The following is a 22500-nucleotide window of genomic DNA, read 5'->3' as shown; positions in this document are numbered from 1 at the left end:
TTACCGAGGTAATGCCACGTCATCCACCTCGGTACGTACCGGGCCTAGCTGCAGTGTACCCAAACAACCGCCGGGTGGCACTTGGGAGCGCTCGCTATACGCTTTACCACGTGGTAGTCTCTCTCTCTCTCTCTCTCTCTCTCTCTCTCTCTCTCTCACACACACACTCTCACACACACACACACACACTTTCTCTTGCATACACACAATACACATTCAAGCGCAAATGGGTAGGCAACATTTATTACCATATGGAATATTTTAGACGATGTTGACGGCATATTAATTATGCTCATATTCACCCGCACGCACCGATTCATCGCAAGATTTGAAACGTCTAATATTGCAACTTCAGACTTGTTGTCTGGATGTGGATACTTTTTTCGTTTGGTAAAAATTACTGAGAGTGCAATACACCTCACCGCAGTAACCTAACAGCGCTTCGTTTGAGCGTGTAAGCGTTGGCTATTTATCTCACATCGCCAACAGCTGGGGCGATAACCTAACCTACACTTCCCTAATGAATTTAATGTTGTCACATTGGCAAAAATTAGCAAGCGACTGATATTGCTGTTTTCGTGCTCAAATTAAGTGTAACCAACTGTCGGGTTATGTGTCGCAGGTGAGAAAGTGTGCATTTTTCCAGCGACACCTCTCCTTGTTACCAAATACCCTGGAGAGTACTGTACACCACAAATACGCCAAGACACAAATATTGAGTTTTAAAATAATATTTATTAACTAACAGAAATCTAAAAGAGTCCCGGGGCACCCCAAATCTATACAAGTCCGAAATTCCAAATTTCCTTGGAGATCCCCCCCACAGTCATCCGTTCCGAAGGAGGCGGAGGAGCGGTGGCCAGGTGTCCATCCATTGCGAGGCTGGGGAGACAGGAAGAGCTTGGTGACAGTAGGCTTGATTCCATAGGCAGTCCAAATGACACTCACTTCCATAATTAAGTAGGCTACGCAGGTAATCGCTGCACTTATTCCACGTGATTTACAACACTGCACTCGCTAGTCTAGGTTAAACGTTAGGGGTGAAGTTGCACAGCACTCGCACACGGCACGGCTCACTGCAAACAATGTGTGCTGCGATTCACCTGGGTAGGCCAGCGGTGTTAAAAGTGAGTCCAAGTACAACTGGGTTTGGAGAGAGAGAGAGAGAGAGAGAGGGGGGGGGAAATATATGCAATGTCATCTCATAATCATGGAGTTCCTCATGCGATTTCATCTGGGTCAGTCAGAAATGCATGCACCTTGCGCACCGGGAAGTGTGTTTTTTCAAACAAGAAAACTGGTTCATCATATGCATGGCTTAAACTGACTTTAATGTTTGCCAACGTGCTATAGTTTTCCTCTCATAATAGCACCTGGCGACTGTGACCACAGTTAGATGACCTCGCGCGCGTAAACCCATTAAAATATAGCCTAGCCTTCTGTGGCTATTCAGAGCAATATGAACCAATCAGGTCGGCGTTGCTATTAAGCAAAATACATCCCTGATGTCTACTTAACTAAAATAAGATGCATTTGTCTAATATTTGGAGACATCGCCTTGCTCTTTCTGCGGGGAATTAAGCGCCTCTCTCCCTCGCTCTCTCTCTCCCTCTCTCGCCCACACACACACACACACACACACACACACACACACACACACACACACACACACACACACACACACACACACACAGTTTGGAGAGGACGCATTTAAACTGTAACAGTTTAGGCAGTAGGGGAGAGCAGGGACTCATGAAACTCGGGACGAATGAAACACTGCGATTTACTCGAAAACTTTAACATATCCGAAAGTATGAAAAGTCAAAGTTGTCAGGTTTACAGGCAAAAGGGATTTAAGTGTCAGTAGACACTGTCGGGACGAATGAAACACCCGTTTCATCCGTCCCTCTCCAGGGCCGCGTTAACCCTCGCCGGGGCCCGGTGCAGACGCATTCCGGGGCCCCTACACCACATTATAATGAGCCATAGCCTATTCAAAACGCATGAAACAACCCAGGCTACACGTTCTACTCCAACACAAAAAAAGGGGTGCGCGGAACCCCCTGCCGAGTTCACCAGTCGCAACGCAAGCCATTGGAAGTCTAGCCAGCTGACAGGGAGGAGATTCTGTGCACTACCGTTTAGCAGAGTAAACGTCGGCTCAGCTAGAACTAGCCTACCAAACAGAAGCACAACCAAAAGTCTCTTATTTTTGCTACGTTGCGGCCGACCAATTTGTCGAATCGAAACCGTCGTGGGAAGCACGTGTTAATTAATGTAACTTCCAATGACCTTGGAAAGACTGGTTGTCTGTCAAAGGAAAGTAGCCTACTCAGCTGTCGCTTGACGCGAGGAAGGGGAATCCCCTTAGCAGCGAACCACAGCAAAGTGAAGCTGTCACAAAATCCCCTCAAAATGTACCATATAGACTACCAATTAAGAAGTCAGCGGTTTTCATCTAGATGGTGCATTACAATGCAATAGTGTGCAATCATTACAGTAGATTACGATGCAAACTCGTAGGCCAAATGTTTAGATGTGGATGTGGATGTATCACGCAAGTTTTTTTTCCCTCCCAGATAAGAGCCACTTGCTAACTGAACAATCCGCGAGTGGTACCCAGGCATGTTTTAACTGAACACAAAGCCGAACGCAAAGATATACGCTGACAGAGCATCGACATTAGACCTATTACAGTGCTTTAGGGAAATGGCCATAACATGCGACTAGCCTATATCATTTTAGTGTGTGCTAGATTGGCTTGCCCTGTTGTTGTCGGACTGTCAGAACTTTGAGTGCTGATTGGTGCACTTGCTACGTAGCATTATTGTGAACACATTTTTAAAAAACACCTCAGAAGTGGTCCTCCCCGCGCCATGCAGGACTTTTGTTTCGCGAATGCAGTTGGGTGCGTGATTTATTTCCCCATGTTTTAACAATAGAATAAGATAAAGTTAGGTTGGTGTGCTGTGCTCTGTTTGCTTAGCTTAGGCCTACATGATTGCACAAGTCCATGATCGCTATGCAACAATTACAAAAAGCGATTATAACACTGACATTACACAAATGGATAACGTTGCCAACCTTCTCTTCAATGCGTTAATCCATGCCGGGCTGAAGTTTATCCGTACAATCTGAAGAAAGTGCTGACGCCGAGTTTCTCGCACATCTTTTAGACACTAGCCCATCATCAAAATAAACTACCGTTTTCACTGGTGGCACACAACTAGAAGAATCTGACAGAAATGATAAGTTCCGACCTCCGATTCCTGCGTGCATGCAGAGGCGATTCTAGGCTCAGTAGGGGGGCCAAGCGAAAATTAAAAAGAAAGAACACTTGTAACAAATCGCCACTGCTGTTCCCCAGCTACAGTCTTGGGGGGCCCACGCTGCCTGTCTAGCCTGGTGACAAGATATGCATATGCGCCTCTGCTTGCCTACGGATGGCGAAATGCGTCAAAAGTACAATTGATTGTCTCAAAATATCGTTTCATATTTTCCAATCTCACGACGTCCGGGGCCCCCCTCTAGTGGCGGGGCCCGGTGCTGCAGCACCGGTTGCACCATAGGATAACGCGGCCCTGGCCCATTGACTTAAAGCAGGATCAAAATAAAATGGGAGCACTTGAGATGACTATGTTCCAACTTGTCTTGAGCACCGTCGTAGCGCAACAAATCATTATCGTAAACATAGCCTAGATAATTGGAAATTACAAAAAATAGGCTACATTTTATAGACTTTGGCTATAGGCTAAGCCGACTCCTCTACCTGTTTGAATTAGTGCAGCCTTACAGGGAGGACGTTAATTTGGCATAGGTCAACTGCAAGAGACTACTAATTTGTGACTTGACGTGATGTGTGAATAATTAGGCTACGATATGCAACAGGCATATTTAGCCGCACTCAGTCATTCATTGGGTGAATGTCCCGACCCTGTGTGTCCGCGTGCATGCATGGGGTGGGGAAAAATACATCAAGCGTGCCATCACCACCCATCCCCCCGGACCCACGAAACCCACTGAAGATCCAAGCAATTGTAGTCTGTCAGTATTTTAGTGTGGGCCCAGGTAGTTGAATTCATGGCATGGCCTGGTTATCTCAATAGTGCCAAGAAGATGTTTGCCCTCAGGCTAGTGTGTTCATAAAGCGCATGTTCGATTTGCTGTAACAGGCTACGATCAGTAAGCCTCAACTTGTCTGTCGTGTCTTTTCCTTCTTTCGATATTTTGTAAAATAGGCCCACGTTAAAGCCTAAATACGATAATAGGCCTAAATAAGGCTAATAAAGTAAGCTAAATAAGTCAGGCCTAAATAAAGTTGTTTTAGCCTATGAACTCAGGCAATGCAGAAATTTGCGGAGGGATTTTGGATATCTTGGCCTATAGGCTACCGATGGCTTTATGAACTTCATGACTGGGCTACAAGATAGTCGGGTAAACATATTGACTTGTAGACCACCAACATCTGATGCTGAAGTGGGGGAGGGTGTTTTTTTCACTTCAAATGTTCCCCGACACACACACACACACACACACACACACACACACACACACACACACACACACACACACACACACACACACACACACACACACACACACACACACACACACACAGATACGCGCTAATCGCTCTCTCTCTCCGTCTCTCCCTCTCTTTCTCATTGTTGCTATACGTGCATCTGGATAGGCATAGGCAGTGTGGTCACCCAGCACACCCAGAAATGCTGTGGGTTTTTTTAATGAAATCTTTATTCAGTTATTTGTGAACAGTCTCTGCGTTTCACTTTCGATGTTGCGTCACCGTGGACAAGTGTCTGCTCGAAAACTTAATGCAAAGCGGCTAAAATGTTCAGAACGTGTTGAACTTTTCAGAACATGAATGTTTGTCTGTGGGGGATGGGTGGGTTACAGCAGTGCAGTGCAGTGCACGGGACTGCACAGCCTTTTGTGACATGTCGTGGCGCGACAGGTTATCCAGCCTCCGAAGGAGTCATAGTTCCCCAGTCATACTGTTGGTTCGCATCTCCACCGAAGCAACTGAATTTGCAGTCCTAATCACAGATGATTAGCCACACCTGGTGTAACAGATGTATTGTCATGTGTGCATCACATCCCCAGTTAACCGGAATCCCGTCGATCGCGCACAACAGCGCATTGAAAGGATGAAATGTTCACAAGCACCAATACAAAAAAAAACGTCTTCAACCTATTAGTCCGTAGGCTATCCTGAGGATATCCGTTCCTGACTTGAATAGGTAGTGCAGAAATAATTAACAGACATCACTTAGCCTATAAGTTAGGAGCGGAATTGAGACGGTGAATGCAGGACAGAATAATGAAAACAAAACACCGTCGACTGGCGGTCTTGTTTAGGGATCACGCTTGTGTTATTATCAAATACCCAATGTTACGTGCGCAATTGGCTGACTCTTTCCACTTGTAGCCTAAAACTGAGGGAGGGATCAACATACAATGAGCTACACTGAAGCAGATTACTCTGCTTCGCAAAAAAAAACCAGTGCACCAATAATACCCCCGTCTTCAACCTACTATTTAGGCTACCAGATATATAGGCTAGTAATAGTATTAAGTTGTGCTACCTTGTTTTTTGTGGTAACGACAGTGTAGATCAGGTAATAACCTGCAATAGGGGAAGCGGCATGCGCCAGTTTTAAAGACGGAATGTCGTCGCCAAATGTAAAATCACCTCTCTCATGCTGACATGACGGGGCACTACTTCATTAGGCTACAATGTTGTTCATGTCTGTTTGACTCACACTATACGAGTGGTTCAATTTGTGTTTTTGTGCTCATCGCACAAATGAGACAGACAGGCTTGCTTGATAGGGCTACACAAAGCAAGCGACATCGGTCCACTCAAAATGGTCCGAACTCCGCCGCTTGATTTCATGTCTCCTCAGTCTCTCCATTACGGTTTATTAGCCTACTCTGTTTTGCTATTTTCGTTATTCTTAGCCCTGGCATTACAGATGAAGCAACTGTGATCAGTGAGGTTGTGGAAACGGTTGAATAGGCCTATGGTCCTAAATTGGGTTAGGGTTATTGTGGTTGTGGTCTTGTTTAGGGCTCACACTTGTGTTATTATCAAATGCCCTATCAAATGCCCAATGCTAAATAAAACATGCAATTTGCTGACTGTATTTCTACTACTACTAAAACTGGGGGACGGGCAAGGACGGAAGCACAAACAGACCACAGACACAGGCAGACGCTGCTCTGCAAAAGCGGTGCTATACTGCCCCCCGCATTCCGAATGGCCACAGGGTGTAATGATCACGGTACGCTGCCGCGGCCCGGCACGGTAATGAGCAGATTGAAGTTACACCATCTGTACATAGCGCAATTGATGAGGTCACACACTGATGTCAGTCTCCACTCTCTGTTATCCCAAAGGTTCTATTTGGTTCAGGTTACGACTCAGTCAAATTCATCCATACCATACTCTGTCATCCATGTCTTTCACTAGTTCTTCCTCTAGTGCTTGGTGGACAATAGGCATGCATAGCATGTTAGCTGGCCTTGGTCCTGGGATGCTTTGAACAGAGATCATGCGGGATGAGATCCGCCTCTACCCTCTATGTGTACAGAGGAATTATAGATGGCTGCTCTTGTGAAATGGAGGAGTAGAGGGAGGTGGCGGGACAATTTGGGAAGCCTTCGTGCATGACAGGTGAAAGGGGCAGGAGGGATTAAAATTTAAATCTCAAGTAATGACAGCTGTCAATTACTCGCAGACTTCCTCCCAAACTATGTTTATATATAAACAACATTTACCTGCTATGTGCACAGGTGCACAGTCATGTTGGAAGAGGAAGGGGCATGCTCAGGAAGCATACCAAAACAAGGATACCAAAATATTTTGGTGAATAATTCCTTGCTCCCAGCAAGGTCGTTGAAGACAGGGATGACAGAGTATGGTATGGATGAACTTGACTGGCCTGCACAGAGTCCTAACTCAATAGATTACCTTTGGGATGAATTTAAGTGGAGACTGAGAGCCAGGCCTTCTCGACCAACATCAGTGTGTGACATCGGCAATGTGCTTTTGGAAGAATGGTCAAAAATCGTATAGACAAGCCCCTAATCCCAATTGAGTTGAAGCTGTAATAGCAGCAAAATGTGGAGTGATATCATATTGAAGGGAAATGGGATGGCAGTTAACTTCATATGTGAGTCAAGGCAGGTTAAATCTTTTTGGCCAGTGATGGGCAAAATGGATTCATTAGTTACATTCCAGTGCTACATATTCAAAATGACTTGGTCCAGTACAGCCAGGCGATTGGCTGTTGATTGGGTTGAATGATCACTTGGTTGAATTGGACAGGTAAAACAAGGTCATTTGGAATACATGGACCTAGATTGTAACTATTATCAAATCTATTTTGCCTATCACTGCTGATCCCTACTGTATGTAGAAGAGATAAGTACACTACAAAGATGTGACGGTTCTTCAATGAGCCCTAAGCTGGTTCATGAGGGAACCCAAATGTTCCCTGGTGGACACCTACAATTCTTGGAAGAACCACAAGGCTCCTCAGAGAATATTTAATACATGGCAATAGAAGGGCTCCTCAAAGAACCTATAAGGGTTTAGACAACCGTTTGGTTCTTCTAAGCACCTATATATTTACCACAGAACCCTTCAGGGTTCTCCCACTGTGATAACCAAGGGTTCTTTGAGGAATCTTTTCATACAGTGTTGTGGGATGGGATTAGGACTGGGTACCGAAATTCAATTCTTTGATGGAACCGAATTAAAAGCTAAGGTTCTACTTGGCATCGAAACGTGCCTTGTCTGTCGGTTCCACGTTTCGGTTCCTGAAGTCTGACTGTCAGAGCCATCAAATGTGTGTTTAAGCACGCGGCCATTTCAGCCAACCACTAGTGTCACAAACTGACCACGCTCCTCCTCTTCCCGTTTCGCACCTCATTTAAACGATTGATAAGACAGCTGATTTTCAACCAGCTGATTGTACTACTTGAGAAACAAAAACATGCCTTCGAAAGCGTGGCTATATTTCAGGAAAGTAGATAAGGAAGGAGCGCGCTGCAATATCTGCGATAAACTAACATCATGCAAGAATGGCAATACATCCAACCTGTTCAAACACTGCTCTTGCATTCGATTAACTTGCGTGCAGAGAGTTGCAGCATCTTTACAACGGCAACACACCGTCAACCTCAACTATGCCTGCTGCAATACCGTCAACCTCAACCATGACCTCGACTCTTCAGGAAGATGTCTCTGACTCCTTGGAAACATGTTTTTCCATGAAAAGAGCTAACTTAGAAATAACTGGTCTTGTGTTGGAGACGTAGCCTATTCAGACCGTCAGTTTAATTCGAGGGAACTAAGAACACAGCGACAAAAAAGATTTCCTCTCTATCCGGCTGGAGAATAACGCCATTGTTTACTTGAAGTAGCGGCCGCTTAAGGTTAAATAACTGTGGATTGAAAGAACATAAAAACGTTCCGTAAAAAACTGCAAAAAGCTAAGAATCTCAGCTTTCAAACAAGCCCTAACACATGTCTGTATGTCTAGGTTAAGGAGATCGCTGGCTGTTAGGAAAAAAATGACGAGATAAAAAAAAATGGTTGGAAAGCGCTATTTTTTCACTTGCAACAGCGGCCGCTTACAGTTCAATAACTTTTGATTGAAAGAACATAAAAACGTGCCGTAAAAAACTGTAAAAAGCTAAGAATCTCAGCTTTCGAACAAGCCCTAACACATGTCTATATGTCTACGTTAAGGAGATCGCTGGCTGTTCGGGAAAAAATGACGAGATAAACAAAAAAAAAGGTTGGAAAGCGCTATTTTTTCACTTGAAACAGCGGCCGCTTACAGTTCAATAACTTTTGATTGAAAGAACATAAAAACGTGCCGTAAAAACCTGTAAAAAGCTAAGATTCGCAGCTTTCGAACAAGCCCTAACACATGTCTGTAGGACAGGTTGTTTTTACTAGAAAGTGGCAATCTTGGGTCTCTGTTTTGGTAAGCTGTCGACAGACTGGGTAGCGTAGGCTACATTAAAAAAAACATGTCAGGCACGCTTGACATAGGATTGGTAGGCCTACCAGAAGTGAAGTTGCACCGTACAGCAGAACAATTTTAATCAGACATGAGTAGCCTACATTTATCAGTATCAAACCCGTTTATTATACTTGCCAAGCCATGCCGAGAGGACAACTTGCAGCATGCAATTAATCATGAATGCTGTATAGAATTAAATGCCTTTAACCCACCATTGCTTAAGTCACGATGAGCGCCGCCTTGTGGCAGGCAGGGAAACTGATGATTTACAGACCCGTTACGCCATCTACTGGCCACTTTGGGTAACTGCAGGTTTAATTCAGGGTTTCTAGGAACCGAAAATGGAACCGTTCTGGTACCGGAACCGAAACGAAGGAACCGGAAATGGAACCGGAACCGAAAATTGTCAATCAATACCCAGGCCTAGATGGGATTGCCGGTGCAGAGAGCGCAGGTGGAAGCAACATATGGCAGGACTTTTGCTTTTCCAATCTAGTTTTGTCCTTGGATACCTGCAACACCATACTGCAAAAGCAGAAACAAAACAAGAGTCCTTCAAAGGGTGGTTTACATAGGAAGATGAAAGGTACAAGCTCATTAAGCTCTTTAGAGGTTGTTTAAAAGGTTGTTATTGCTTCTCTGTTGTTTTTGATTTATTTCTGTTACCATGCATACCTACATGTTGACATCACATTGTTTTTTTGTTTTTTGCCCTGTCGAGTGACCTCCTCCATCCTGTGACTTTTTTTCTTTTGTTCCCCCCCTACATGTGCATCTTGTTGCCTAGCGCCTGCCGGCCCCCTCACAGTTTGTCCCTCTTATATCACCGTAGGCCAGAAGGTGCCAGATGAGTCCCATGGTAACTACTGTGTGCATATGTTTCTGTGTGCATATGTATATATGTATGTACTATCTACGTATATGTATGCACTGTGTGCATATGTTTGCAGGCTTTGCATTTCACCCGGCATTTTGCAGAGGCTGTGTCCGTGCGTGTGTGTGTGTGTGTGTGTGTGTGATAACAGGTTGTGAGCATATGTTTGCAGGCTTTGCTTTTCGTGTGCCATTTGTCAAAGACAAACTGTATGTGTGTGTGTGGTAACCATGCGTGTGGTAACTGTGTGTGTGTGGTAACTATGCGTGTGTGGTAACCGTGCGTGTGTAACCACTTGAGCATTCAGTATGTTTTCAGGCTTTGCCGTTTTCCCGCCGTTCTTTCAGCTCTGCTGTTTCGGTCGGTGGAGAGAAATAGCCAAGCCAAGGCTATCTCTCCACTGTCTCTTGTGGTATGGTGTGTGTGCGTACGTGCGTGTGTGTGTGTGTGGTGATTGTGTAGAGAGGCCAACCCTCTCTCTTTCAGAATCGTCTCTCTTGTGGCTTAGTGTGCATGACCTCTGTGTGAACAGGAATCACCTCTAGCCCTACATTCACCCACACACACACACACACACACACACACACACACACACACACACACACACACACACACACACACACACACACACACACACACACACACACACACACACACACACACACACACACACACAGTGTCTCTTCCCAACCTGTCAGTTTCTGACTACCTTTGACTTCAATTTTGAAGGAGTCAAAATGTGGCTTGTCCCTAAAAGGCGGCCCTTGTGCAAGCATAACTTCACTGACGGTTAGGGTAAGGGAAAGGTCTAGGTTTAGGCCACATAGTCAACATGTGACGTGGCAGGTATGCCCTCAACGTCAAAAATTGCAGTCTGGTCAACGGTAGTCAGAAATTGACGAGTTGGGATGAGACTGTTACGCGCGCGCGCACACATACACATACACACACACACACACACACACACACACACACACACACACACACACACACACACACACACACACACACACACACACACACACACACACACACACACACACACACACACACACACATACTGTCCCCTCTGATCACTGCATATCAGCAACATCACTGTCATAAACACACATCTGAAAGCACAGTCTCTGTTATCTGTGTTGTTCCAATAGCATGGCATATGGAGCATGCTCGTGATGGCCGTATATTTTTTTATTTAAGGCTTCTGTCCATGACCATCAGACAACACACTGTGACTAATCCATTGGTTCAACTGTCCATTTAACAAGTTTTAAGTCTGTCCTGTCAAGTCTTAGTACTGTCCGTTTAACAAGCTTTTAATCATCTCCTGTCATTGTAATACTCTCTGTTTAACAAAGTTTGAGCTTTCGTGACATTGGAATTAGCCACAGTCCAAAGGCCACACTGTAAACAACTGTTCTAACCCAGAACTGTTCTTCACAGTGTGCATGTCTTCTTTACAGTATGCTTCTGCGAAAACGCTGCCAAAACATAAACTCTTTCCTGAGGGGGGTATTTCAGGAAGCTGGTTAAGTGATAAACCTGGCTATGTTAACTACAGGAAGTGGAAAACCTGCCAATAGAGAGCCCACAGGTGTCATTCAGAAGATGAGAACTTCAGGCTCGTCTATTAGATGATTTTCCATGACCTCAAGGTCAACATCACCTGGTTTACTACTGGGCCAGATTATTGGAACACCCCTCCTGCACACCATTTGTCTCGGTTATGGTCTTACTCAGTCTTCGCTCTCTGAGTGCTTTGGCTATTGTGTTCTTCAGTGTCCATAGCTTTTCACATTTAGTTTCCTTCTTTCCCCCTGTTTATTTGTTTGCTTTTTGTCTGTTTGTTTGTTTTGTTACCCAGCATGCAACGTTCTGTATATAAACTCAGTGGAGATGGAGTCGTTGACGGGTCCGCAGGCGATCTCCAAGGCCGTTGCCGAGACGCTCCTGACGCAGCCACTGCCCTCCGCCACCGTCGTCCACTTCAAAGTCTCCACGCAGGGCATCACCCTCACCGACAATCAGAGGAAGTACGTTATTATTATTATTATTATTATTATTATTATTATTATTATTATTATTATTATTATTATTATTTATGACTTTCCAACACCGTAGTCCACTTCAAGGTCTCCACACAGGGTACTACCCTCACTGGCAAGCAGGGGAAGTACGTTACTATTATTATTATTATAGTATTATGGTAACACTCTATTTAGGTTTCACATGTTAGCAAATAATACATGCCTTACTACTGTCTGTAAAAAGGATTTCCAAGACATGTGTTAAGGGCCTACTAGGTCACAAAAGGCTTAGGGGGTACACAAGATAAAAAAGCTTGGGAAGCTGGGAAACACCCTCTTTTTAATCTGACATAGGCTATTTCCCAACCCCATCTCTTTTCTCACTAGCTGTCAAAATAAAAGCGCATGCAGTACGGCCAAACATCATCCAAACTCATTTTAAACACACACACACACACACACACACACACACACACACACACACACACGCACACACGCACACACGCACACACGCACACACGCTCAAAACACATGGGAGGAAATACACAATTAGTTTAGTAGCCTCAGCTACCGCAGTGTTGTGTGGAAAAGATGAAACGCCAAAGTTGAAAACATGTTGAGAGGCAGCCTGCCATGTTTGCACAGTGGCAGCACATTAGCCATGTTGTTATGGCTGGTGATGATTACCACATGCCTGTTGAAACTGCCGTCGCCCGTGGGAATGTTTTGCTACAGCACATCCTCCTGGTTATGTTTAATGTTCAACTCAGCTCCAGATACTCATAATTTCCGGGAAAGACGTGCGATCGGAGGGTTAAACTGACTGGCAGCATCGGCCAAACCGTCACCATCAGCACCGGGCTCTCATGACACCGAGTTATCAAGACAACCCGACACCAAACCAGCGCAGACAGCACAGATTTACTGTCCTGACCAGAGATTCTAGAGTGCTCTGTTCTAAGACCAGAGATTCTAGAGTGCTCTGTTCTAAGACCAGAGATTCTAGAGTGCTCTGTTCTAAGACCAGAGATTCTAGAGTGCTCTGTTCTAAGACCAGAGATTCTAGAGTGCTCTGTTCTAGAGGCTTTGGTCCTGACCACCACTCTGCGATACATGACAAGGGGGCCTCCATGGAGGTAGAACTAGAGGTGACCCTGACAGTGATTATTTGAAGATAGACCTGAGAAATGTAAATGACTGGAGAAGGGAGCTCACCTCTGTCAAAAAATGGCTTAGTAATGTGAAAATGTCCATCAACACACTGATCCTAGACATGGTAAAAAAAAGTGGATAGTGTGTGAGATTGCCATTGGTGTGATATTCGGAAGGTCACAAAACATTGTGTCACAAATCAAAGAGCTGACTTGATTTGATAGCTGTGTGTTACGCTGACATAGAGTGTGTGCTATTGCCATCAACAGTACCAACATTACCCATTAAGTTTGCAAAAAGTAGCATGGCTGCTAAAGTTAAAATTACAGCAAGAGTTGATAGCCAAAGACTAGCTGCTAAAGTTAACCTTAAGAGTTATGCTGTAGCCAAAGTTAACATAGCTGCTAAAGTTACCTGTAAGAGGTATATGTCCTCCCTGAGGGAATGTGATCTGCTGTTGCCAAGGTGACAGGAAGAACACCTGGCATAGTCTGAGAGCTGTGGATCTGAACCCAGAAGGGAAACATCGAAACATAACACGCGCCTGTTCGCCTCTCCGAGCTCTTGTCCAACGAAAGCATCTGCTAAAGAGGCTAACTGCAGGAGACGACATGGAGCTGGTATGACATGAAAGAGTGTTTGATAGCACGCAGACTCCCAGATACAGTTCGCCTGCCTGCATGTCTGGGGTGCCTTGAAACATCCCAGTCGTAATGGTCTGGAAAAACTGTACATTTTTCAAAACATGGAAACAGTTTGACAGCTCGTTGAAACGGGAGCCAGCTAGCAGTGAAGCCATGAATATGGCCACGGCACAGAGGAATGGAACGGGCTGCCTGACTGACTGTGAACACACACACACACACACACACACACACACACACACACACACACACACACACACACACACACACACACACACACACACACACACACACACACACACACACACACACACACACACACACACACACACAAAATGCGCTCGCTTCAAAGGGGGTGAAGAAACAGGCCCATCTGTTTGTGTTTAGCAGTAATTGGAATAACAGGAAGAGTGCAAAGGCTTATTAATGCTAGCTGCTTAACTTGGCTAAGGCTAGCATATCCTAGGAACTAATTTAATTCCATGAGCTGAGTCTTGGCTTAGGCAGGCACACGCATACACACACAGACACACACACACACAGACACACACACACACACACACACACACACACACACACACACACACACACACACACACACACACGTATGCACTCGTACGCAAGCACGCTCACACACACACACACACACGTATGAACTCGTACGCACGCACGCTCGCACACATACACACACACACACACACACACTTCACTCACACACACACACACACACACACACACACACACACACACACACACACACACACACACACACACACCCTCTAATATATCCATTCCATGAGTGGAGTTTTGGCACAGGCATTAGTGGGCTGATGCAGTGCTCGCACTCCTCACCACTGGATTCGCTCAGTTCCTCTACAAAGATGCTTAGCTCATTTTACCCACTTAGCATTTTTGTCCTCAGTTATCCTATGACCCACTCTGTGAGTTAAGAAAGCAATTGTAAACTCTGTCAGGACCGCAGGAAGCAAAATACTTCAGTTTTTGTTGAAAAAAAAAAAACCCTTTATGTTTGTCTTCCCACCAGAGACGATATACTGAGCAATGTCCCAGAGGTTAGTGTATGTACACAACATATGTGTACTCATCTTCAATTCTATTTTGTGTGTGTGTGTGTGTCTGCGTGTGCGTGTGCACGTATGTACGCAGAATCTTCTTCCGACGCCACTACCCCATGAACACCGTCACCTACTGCAACCTGGACCCCCAGGACAGAAAGTAAGTATTGCAGAAAAGCAAATACTCTACTCTCCGTTTATTGAGCATGCAAGACAGTTGTTGCTTCTCCGGTTGTGGTGTGGAGGCTCCTGCTTCACACTGTGCGGCTTTTAGTCTCTTAGTTTGACACTGTCCACTACTCTAGCTAGTGTGCAATAATGCAATAGTGCAATAATGTGCAACAGTGCAATAATGTGCAACAGTTCAAAGATCCATACGCAGCTTCCAGGTGCTGGTAAATGCAGGAGTGTTCAATACTTCAAAAGACCTTTTGCAAGTTTATTCAGAGCGATCAATGCATTTCGCCTCTGTGCGTCATCAGGTTTGCTCAGGTATTGCAGGTTCGCTCAGCGCAATAATGTGCTTTTATCTCTACAGGTGGAACAAGGAAGATGGCGGCGTAGCAAAGTAAGTTCAGCGGGCATTTCCGTAATATTGTAATAATGCTATATAGTTATGGTAAAGTAGTTTGACATTTAGTACTAATGTTACAATAATGTCATAGAAAAAAATTGACCTCATTGAACCATCACTAACCATTCAGGACAATTTAGTGGAGACATTGCTCATATAATGTCACACGATATGTATTATACAATAATGACCTTGATCTTGACTTGTGAATTTGAGCTCTGCATTGAACCCCTTGCACATACTATAATTGTGGTAAACTTTGAACCTTGTATTCAACCTACATTGAACCTTGTATTCAACCTACATTCCACCATGACCTTGACCTCTCTCTGACCTCTGCAGAGTTTTTGGCTTCGTGGCGCGTAAACAAGGAAGCACAACGGACAACGTGAGTCACCTGTTTGCAGAGCTGGAGCCCGAGCAGCCGGCCAGTGCCATCGTCAGCTTCGTTTCCAAGGTGATGTTGGGCACGACCCGACAGTGATCGCTCAACTTTGGCCTGTGACTCACGGCGCTGACCCGGTTCTAATCAGGCCCTGATCCGGCACGTACATTGCGGTCAGGCGATTGGACCCTTCGCTATTCTCTTCGTGTGTTCGTTTCCTCTCCCCACACCCTCACAAAGAGACGTTTTTCATGCCCTTTTTTTGTGTGGATATATTTTTTCATAAAGTATCTCCCTGCCCTCACAGAATGAGGATGTGAAGGGTTTGGGGGGGTGGAGTTATAATATAGTTATTGAGTTTATTTTTTTGTTATTATCGCCATTGAGTTTTCAAGGTGTCGATTTTTTTTCCTTCGTTTTTTTCTTCAGTGAAGTAGGAGGTGATGATGCAAAATGGACTCTATGCACGTGTGGGAGAGCGATCGGATATCAGAGGGCGCTTTTGTTGCAGGGGGGAGAAGGGAAGAAGCTCTCCCGTTGGTTCATTCAGGATTCAGGAGGAGAAGAAGAAAAAAAAAACGAAAGGATGAAATTTAAAGGAAAGACAAGTGAAAAAAGATGTAAAGAAGCGACGAAGAATCATTTTTCAGATAGAACAACCAAAGGTAGCGTTCAGAACAAGTATGCCATTATTGGACAACTTATTCCATTTTGATTTTGTAAAACGAGTTTTCTTTTGAAAAAACCAGACTGTCAAAAAAGTTACAAAATCCCTCTGGACAACAATAGATGATGAGTTTTTTGTCTGTTTGTCTGTTGTGACTTCTCTCTTTGAAAAAAAAGATACTTGAGAAATTACTAAAAAAGAAAAAGTATCCAGTAAAGATATGCATGTTCGCTTGCAAATGCTCCTTAGCTGCGACCTCACCCCCACCCTACCCGCACCCCTCCCCCCACCTCCCTTATTGTTGGTCACGACTGCGCTGCTTCCTGTGTGGACAACGCCCATGGTGGACACGGGACTGTATTACACTACAGCTCCACCAATCAGAAGCCCTACACACACGGACACCTTTCAGTTGACCAATTACATATCAGGAACGAAAAAGACGAAAAAAAACAACACTGTGGTCCAACATCAGCAATAATGCATTGGCAGACCCCAGGCATAAGCAGTGGAACTGCAGAGAAATGGATTGTGCATCGGCTGCTCTGACCTGTAGATCAGTGTGTGTGCGTGCGTGCGTCCGTGTGTGTGAGCACCCATTTGAAATGCAGGATGGCAAGGTGTACAGCTAAACGAGCAGCAGGTGTGTGTGTGTGTGTGAGTCAGCTTCATGCATGAGAGCTGTTCTCCAGGTCACTTTCCACACACACGCACGCACAAACACACACACCTGTTGTACACATGCTACGCAAACACTCAGATGCAACACATGCAGTGCACAGACTACACACATTGCAAACACCCTCACACATATCAAATGCATGCACACACACACACATACACACACATGCACACAGGTGCACATCTCCTTGTAGCACTTTGAAAGGATTGATGGATATTGCTCTGCCTGGATGGACCGACCAACAGCAATGTCCCTGCACACATGTACACACACACACACACACACACACACACACACACACACACACACACACACACACACACACACACACACACACACACACACACACACACACACACACACACACACACACACGCAACATGTCCCTGTACTGTAGCGCACTAAAAGGATGGATGGACGGTTGTGGCGCCTGGATGGACCGACCAACAGCGATGTCCCCCCCGCATGCTGTAGAGCAAAGAGTAGCCCCTTTAAGCCTTGACCTCTACTTGACCTTTAACCCTTCACCCCTGTGTACTCTAGTCCACGCCCGCCGACCTCCGATGAGCCCTGCCCCCGCCCCCCTTCCCCCACCCTGCTGTAGGAAAGAAACAAAAACATGACAAAATGCCATGGCGACACGATCGCTACAGACTCTAATGTTCTAAATGCATGTGATGCTACTTTCAGCTGTTTTCTTTTTTTTTTTACTTCTGAAAAAAGGGTCTTACATCTTGTTCAGGTTTATCACTATGTTCTTTCTATCTGTTTTTCATTGTTTCATTCTACTGTTATCTATCTTCTGTCTCTCTCTCTGTCAATATCTGTCTTTATTACTATCGTTCTCTCTATCTGTCATTCTCTTTTTCTGTCTTTCGTCCCTCTTTTTCTCTCTCTCTCTCTCTCTGTCTATTTGCCTCTCTCTCTCTATCTCTGTCACACATTCTCACATACACACACATACCATGTTCTCTCCAAAATGGAGTTTAATTTCAGCCAAATGCACAGTAGGCAATGTCTACTTTTTAAAAAAGAAAAATCAAAACCTACAGAGTTAGCTGCTCTCTCTCTCTCTTCACGATGGCCATATCTTCACCTGTCTTCTTCACTGTGTGAACGTGTGGCTAACAAAAGAAGACAAAATGAGAAAAGAAAAAGAGAAATATATCATGACAAAGTTCGCTCGATAATGAAAAACAAGTGATAGATATGAGTATAAATAAGAATGATACAAATATAATGTATAACTATAAAAAGTGACTTTAATGAAAGTATTTATTTTTGTTGCTCTGTTGCATACAGATTCATGCAGTATATTATATTGGGATGAGACAATTATAGTGTTGTCAGCATTCAAAAACGTATGAGACTTCACGGGTGGGGCTGGAATGTTATTTTGGATGAAAGTTACTGATGTTCAAAAGTAGTGGAGATATTTATGGCAACCTGGTGTGTCTCTCGGACATACATCACGTGTGTTTGGCTGACTGTCACATTGCTTTTTATTTTGTTATTGTGTGTATGTGTGTGTGGTCACGACATCTTTTTTGTTGTCTCATGTTGAGGTATCTTGACCTATCTAAGGGGAAGACTGTCATGTTTTTGGAAAAAAACAAAATTAAATATCACTTTTGTTTTTATTGTTTTTTATGTATTTTATCTTCCACGTTCCTTTGCGGAAACCATTGAACTGTGTAGTTGCAAGACACAGACCTGTAGATCAGTGTAACATGGCGTCATCTTCTTGACTCGTGCCATCCACATCCTAGTGGGCTGATGCAGGCGGAGGATCGTCCTTCGCGTTTCTCGAAGGTGTAGTTGCAAGCTAGATAGCAACTTGTATTGTTGCCAATGGGATATTGCATTGCGATCTACAAAGTACCTGTTGCTAACATAGTTAGCAACTATAGTTTCAAGAAATATACCCCAGAGTTGTATAAAGTAGAGGTAGACGTAGGCAAGTGTTGTAATTACATCTTTTAGAGTACTTCTACTTCTACTTTATACAACTCTGCTACAGCCATGGTGATGATGGTGATGATGATGCACATGTCTTTGGTGTATAATACCCCATATATGCTGTTGTTTAGCACTTACAATCTGACACGCTTGGTACAGTTAACGTTTGTCGTATTATTATACAAGCTCATCTTCATGCTAAGGGCAGGCTTCACAAAGAGACTGGTGTTTCGGATAGCAAAGGCTTACAAGTCATTGTCAGTGATGGACAACCTTTAGTCAGAAGCGTCAACCCAATAAGAAAGAATTTCAAATCGCCTGCACAGGTAATGTTGTCAAGTAGCACCTATATGTGTCTGAGGAGTTGCTCTTTAGAATTTGATTGGCTGATTTGGTGAATCGCTTTAACAGATGCCTTGTTCTGTTAGTAGCTTCTGCAATGGCGGCGGTTGTAGCTCCTGACACCATGTTGCACCATTTCTGCTCTTTGATTGGTAAAATTCGCAACTGATAACCCTCTCTGGGTGATTGGCATCTGGTTGCTAGGAGACAAGCCGCTAGGTTAACGTTTCAGCCAGGAGTTGGAGCTGCTGTTGAGGATGTGGAATCTGAGAAGCACAGCACTATTTTCTAAACCTTATACAAACATAGCACCGTGATAAAAGAAAAAGAGAAAAAAGACTCTTTGTCCTGACTGTCCTTTGTGTAACATAATATGTATTTATTTCTGATTGTTTTAAATTAAAAATGTGTTTTTTTGTTTGTTTTTGTCCTTGTTTTTCACTCACCAGGAGGTCTTCCCCAAGGTCAAGCAGCAGAGATCAGTGTTACTCAGAATGTTTTAGACTCTCTGACGACCTCTCAGCAGACGACCTTTTGAGGTGTGACCTCTGGATGTGTTTCATTGTGGGGTGTCGTCTGTAGTCGACCTCCTCTTGGGGTTTCTGCCCTGTAAAACATTGAATCCAGTTAAACGTGAAAAGGTAAGTTGCCCTGCTACCTTGTGTTTGTAAGTTAACTCAACTCACGGCTTAACTCAACCCGAGGCTTGAGTTAACTTAAAAACTTAAGGCAGCAGGGCAACTTATTCTTTCAACTCATACAATGTTTTACAGTGTGCTTGGGGTCACTGAGTCAGTTTGTGAGGATGGACAGTGGAGTTTGAATGTGCGAATGTACTACAAAGGCTGTACGGAGCTTCTGTGGGATTTAACTACTTTTATTTTTGTTTTGTTTCATTTTATTTTGTTTTATTTTTTCATTTGTGTTATAATGCCATGGCTTTGTTCTTGAGGAGAAAAAAAACATTAAAGCAATACAAACCAGTTATATTAAAACATTGTGTTGTTTGTACAATTAATCTCACATCAATCCCAATACCACAACTTCATGTGTTCAGGTAAGTGTGAGTAAAAATCTGTCTATTTAAAATCATATCAAATCGCATAGCGAAAAACAGACAAATGAAACGTTTCTTACCCATCAGAACCAAAGCAATGCTTAACCAAACTTACCATCAGATACTTTTTGTAGTAAATATAAAAAAAAAAATCCTAGCTCTTACTGTACAAATGGTCCCGTCGACAACTCTTAAATTTTAGTTGAAAATACATCATACCATTTATGAAATTACCAGAAGTCTTAACCCATTTTAGCCTAAGCCCTTTTTGGGAAAAGGTGCCCTCTCCCTATTAAAACCTAAATATTTCAGCCTCCGAAGCACATAAAACATGAAATAAGTTGCAAGATAAGTTGCTAGAACCTTCATTTTGCACTAGAATGTGTTCATTCAGCTCTAACATACCCACATTTTTTATAAAACAGCTCAAATCTCAAGAACCTGAATGCAGCGTATATGTCGCTCCAGGACACACTGAGTTAAATAGTGTATAAGACATGGTCATCCTTCAAGCTGTTCTCAAGTCCAATATGTACATCTGGAGTTACGTGCCTAGACCAGCAGGGGGCAGTGCTGATTAAACTTGGCTCAGTAGTTCACATCCTGCCACTGGCAATTGACTCTTCTCTCACATGAAACTCGAAAGATCTTTCAATAAGCATGTTAACTACAGTTCAGAGTATTTTTCCACTGTGTTTCCCCCCTACATACCTCTACTCCGTTATGTAGAAGCAATGGTTGTGTGACAGTGTGTGTGTGGTTTTATCTGCCCTTTGTACTGTTACTGAGAGAGGATTTTGGGCCTACAGAGCGGGGAGTTACATGTACCTATATCCCCTGTCCCTGTTAGCTGGTGACCTGTGTTAGTATCCTGTACACTGTTAGCCATCACCCTCTGGCCTGGTAACATAGGATCCTTGTTGTTAGCTAAATACTTTGGCCCTCTTAGCTTTGCTCATTCCCCTGCCATGTTACATGCCACTCATATCCAACCCAATGTACCCACTCCCTTGTTAGCTGTGCTCAACCATTGTTTGCTGTGCCCCTGTGACCACCGCTTTCCCCATCCCCTATTAGCTGTCATCATCCCTTGACAGCCCCTTGATAGGTTTATCCAGCCTGTTCCAACCGTGGCCTTCATATAGCATCCCTGTTAAATGTAACACCACTCCCCTCAGCTTTTCCTCCTTGTTAGCTTTGCCCCGTGATGTTAAAATGCAGGAAATTACATCTAAGAAATACAAAATTGTCTGGGGGAGAAAGTGTCCCGTATTTTTTTTGTCATTGACAGTTGGCAGCCCTACTTTTCCCATCCCATTAGCTGTGCTGTGTCTGTCCCCCATGCCCCATCATAGAACTAATACTATATACTATACTTGTACTATTTCTATGGTCCCCCATTGGCTCTTGGCCATCCCCCTTGTTAGCTTTTATCATCTCTTGTTAGCGGTGCCCAACGTCTGTTACTGTAGCTGGACTCACTCCTGGGCCTGCTCCCTCCAGACCGGACAGACCTGCCTACCCAGTTCTCAGGGTGACCTCTGTTCTCTCGTCTTTTCTCCTTCTGCCCTCATACATCCCTCCTTTCCTCTCCTTCACCCTACCCTACCATCATCCCTCCATAACCCCCCCCCCCCACCCCCCTCATTCCTCCTCTCTCTTACCTCTCTCCCCTTCTGTCGTCCTCTCCTCCTCTTGTCTTTGACATCAGGTGATGTCACCCTTTTCCCTCCAGTTTCTTCTCACGCTGTGTCAGAGGAGGAGTCAAGTCAAATCAAGTCAAGTGTACTTTATTGTCAGAAATCTATGTAACAGGGTCTCTCTCTGTCTCTCTGTCTCTCTCTCTCTCTCTCTCTCTCTCTCTCTCTCTCTCTCTCTCTCTCTCTCTCTCTCTCACACACACACACACACACACACACACACACACACACACACACACACACACACACACACACACACACACACAAACGGACGGGTGTGATGGTGGCACTAGCAAGGATTTATC

The 22500-nt window shown here is 44.3% G+C and overlaps 1 protein-coding gene across 2 annotated transcripts in view; it reads left to right on the top strand.

Moving 5' to 3' along the window:
• The window catches only part of tns1a (tensin 1a), a 120091-nt gene extending 99674 nt beyond the window's left edge, over positions 1-20417 (top strand). For both annotated transcript variants that reach the window (XM_063211537.1, XM_063211538.1), the window contains 5 exons: positions 9844-9915; positions 11795-11963; positions 14921-14989; positions 15368-15397; positions 15746-20417. In XM_063211537.1, the coding sequence (XP_063067607.1) occupies positions 9844-9915; positions 11795-11963; positions 14921-14989; positions 15368-15397; positions 15746-15887 (482 nt within the window). In that variant the 3' untranslated portion in view covers positions 15888-20417. The remainder of the gene's footprint in view (positions 1-9843; positions 9916-11794; positions 11964-14920; positions 14990-15367; positions 15398-15745) is intronic.
• The last annotated feature ends 2083 nt before the right edge of the window (positions 20418-22500 follow it).

This window comes from Engraulis encrasicolus, chromosome 12 (assembly GCF_034702125.1).
Source record: "Engraulis encrasicolus isolate BLACKSEA-1 chromosome 12, IST_EnEncr_1.0, whole genome shotgun sequence".
In the NCBI taxonomy this organism is placed as follows: Eukaryota; Metazoa; Chordata; class Actinopteri; order Clupeiformes; family Engraulidae; genus Engraulis; species Engraulis encrasicolus.
The sequence above is the reverse complement of the archived record's forward strand: the minus strand, read 5'-3'. Positions and strand labels throughout refer to the sequence as shown.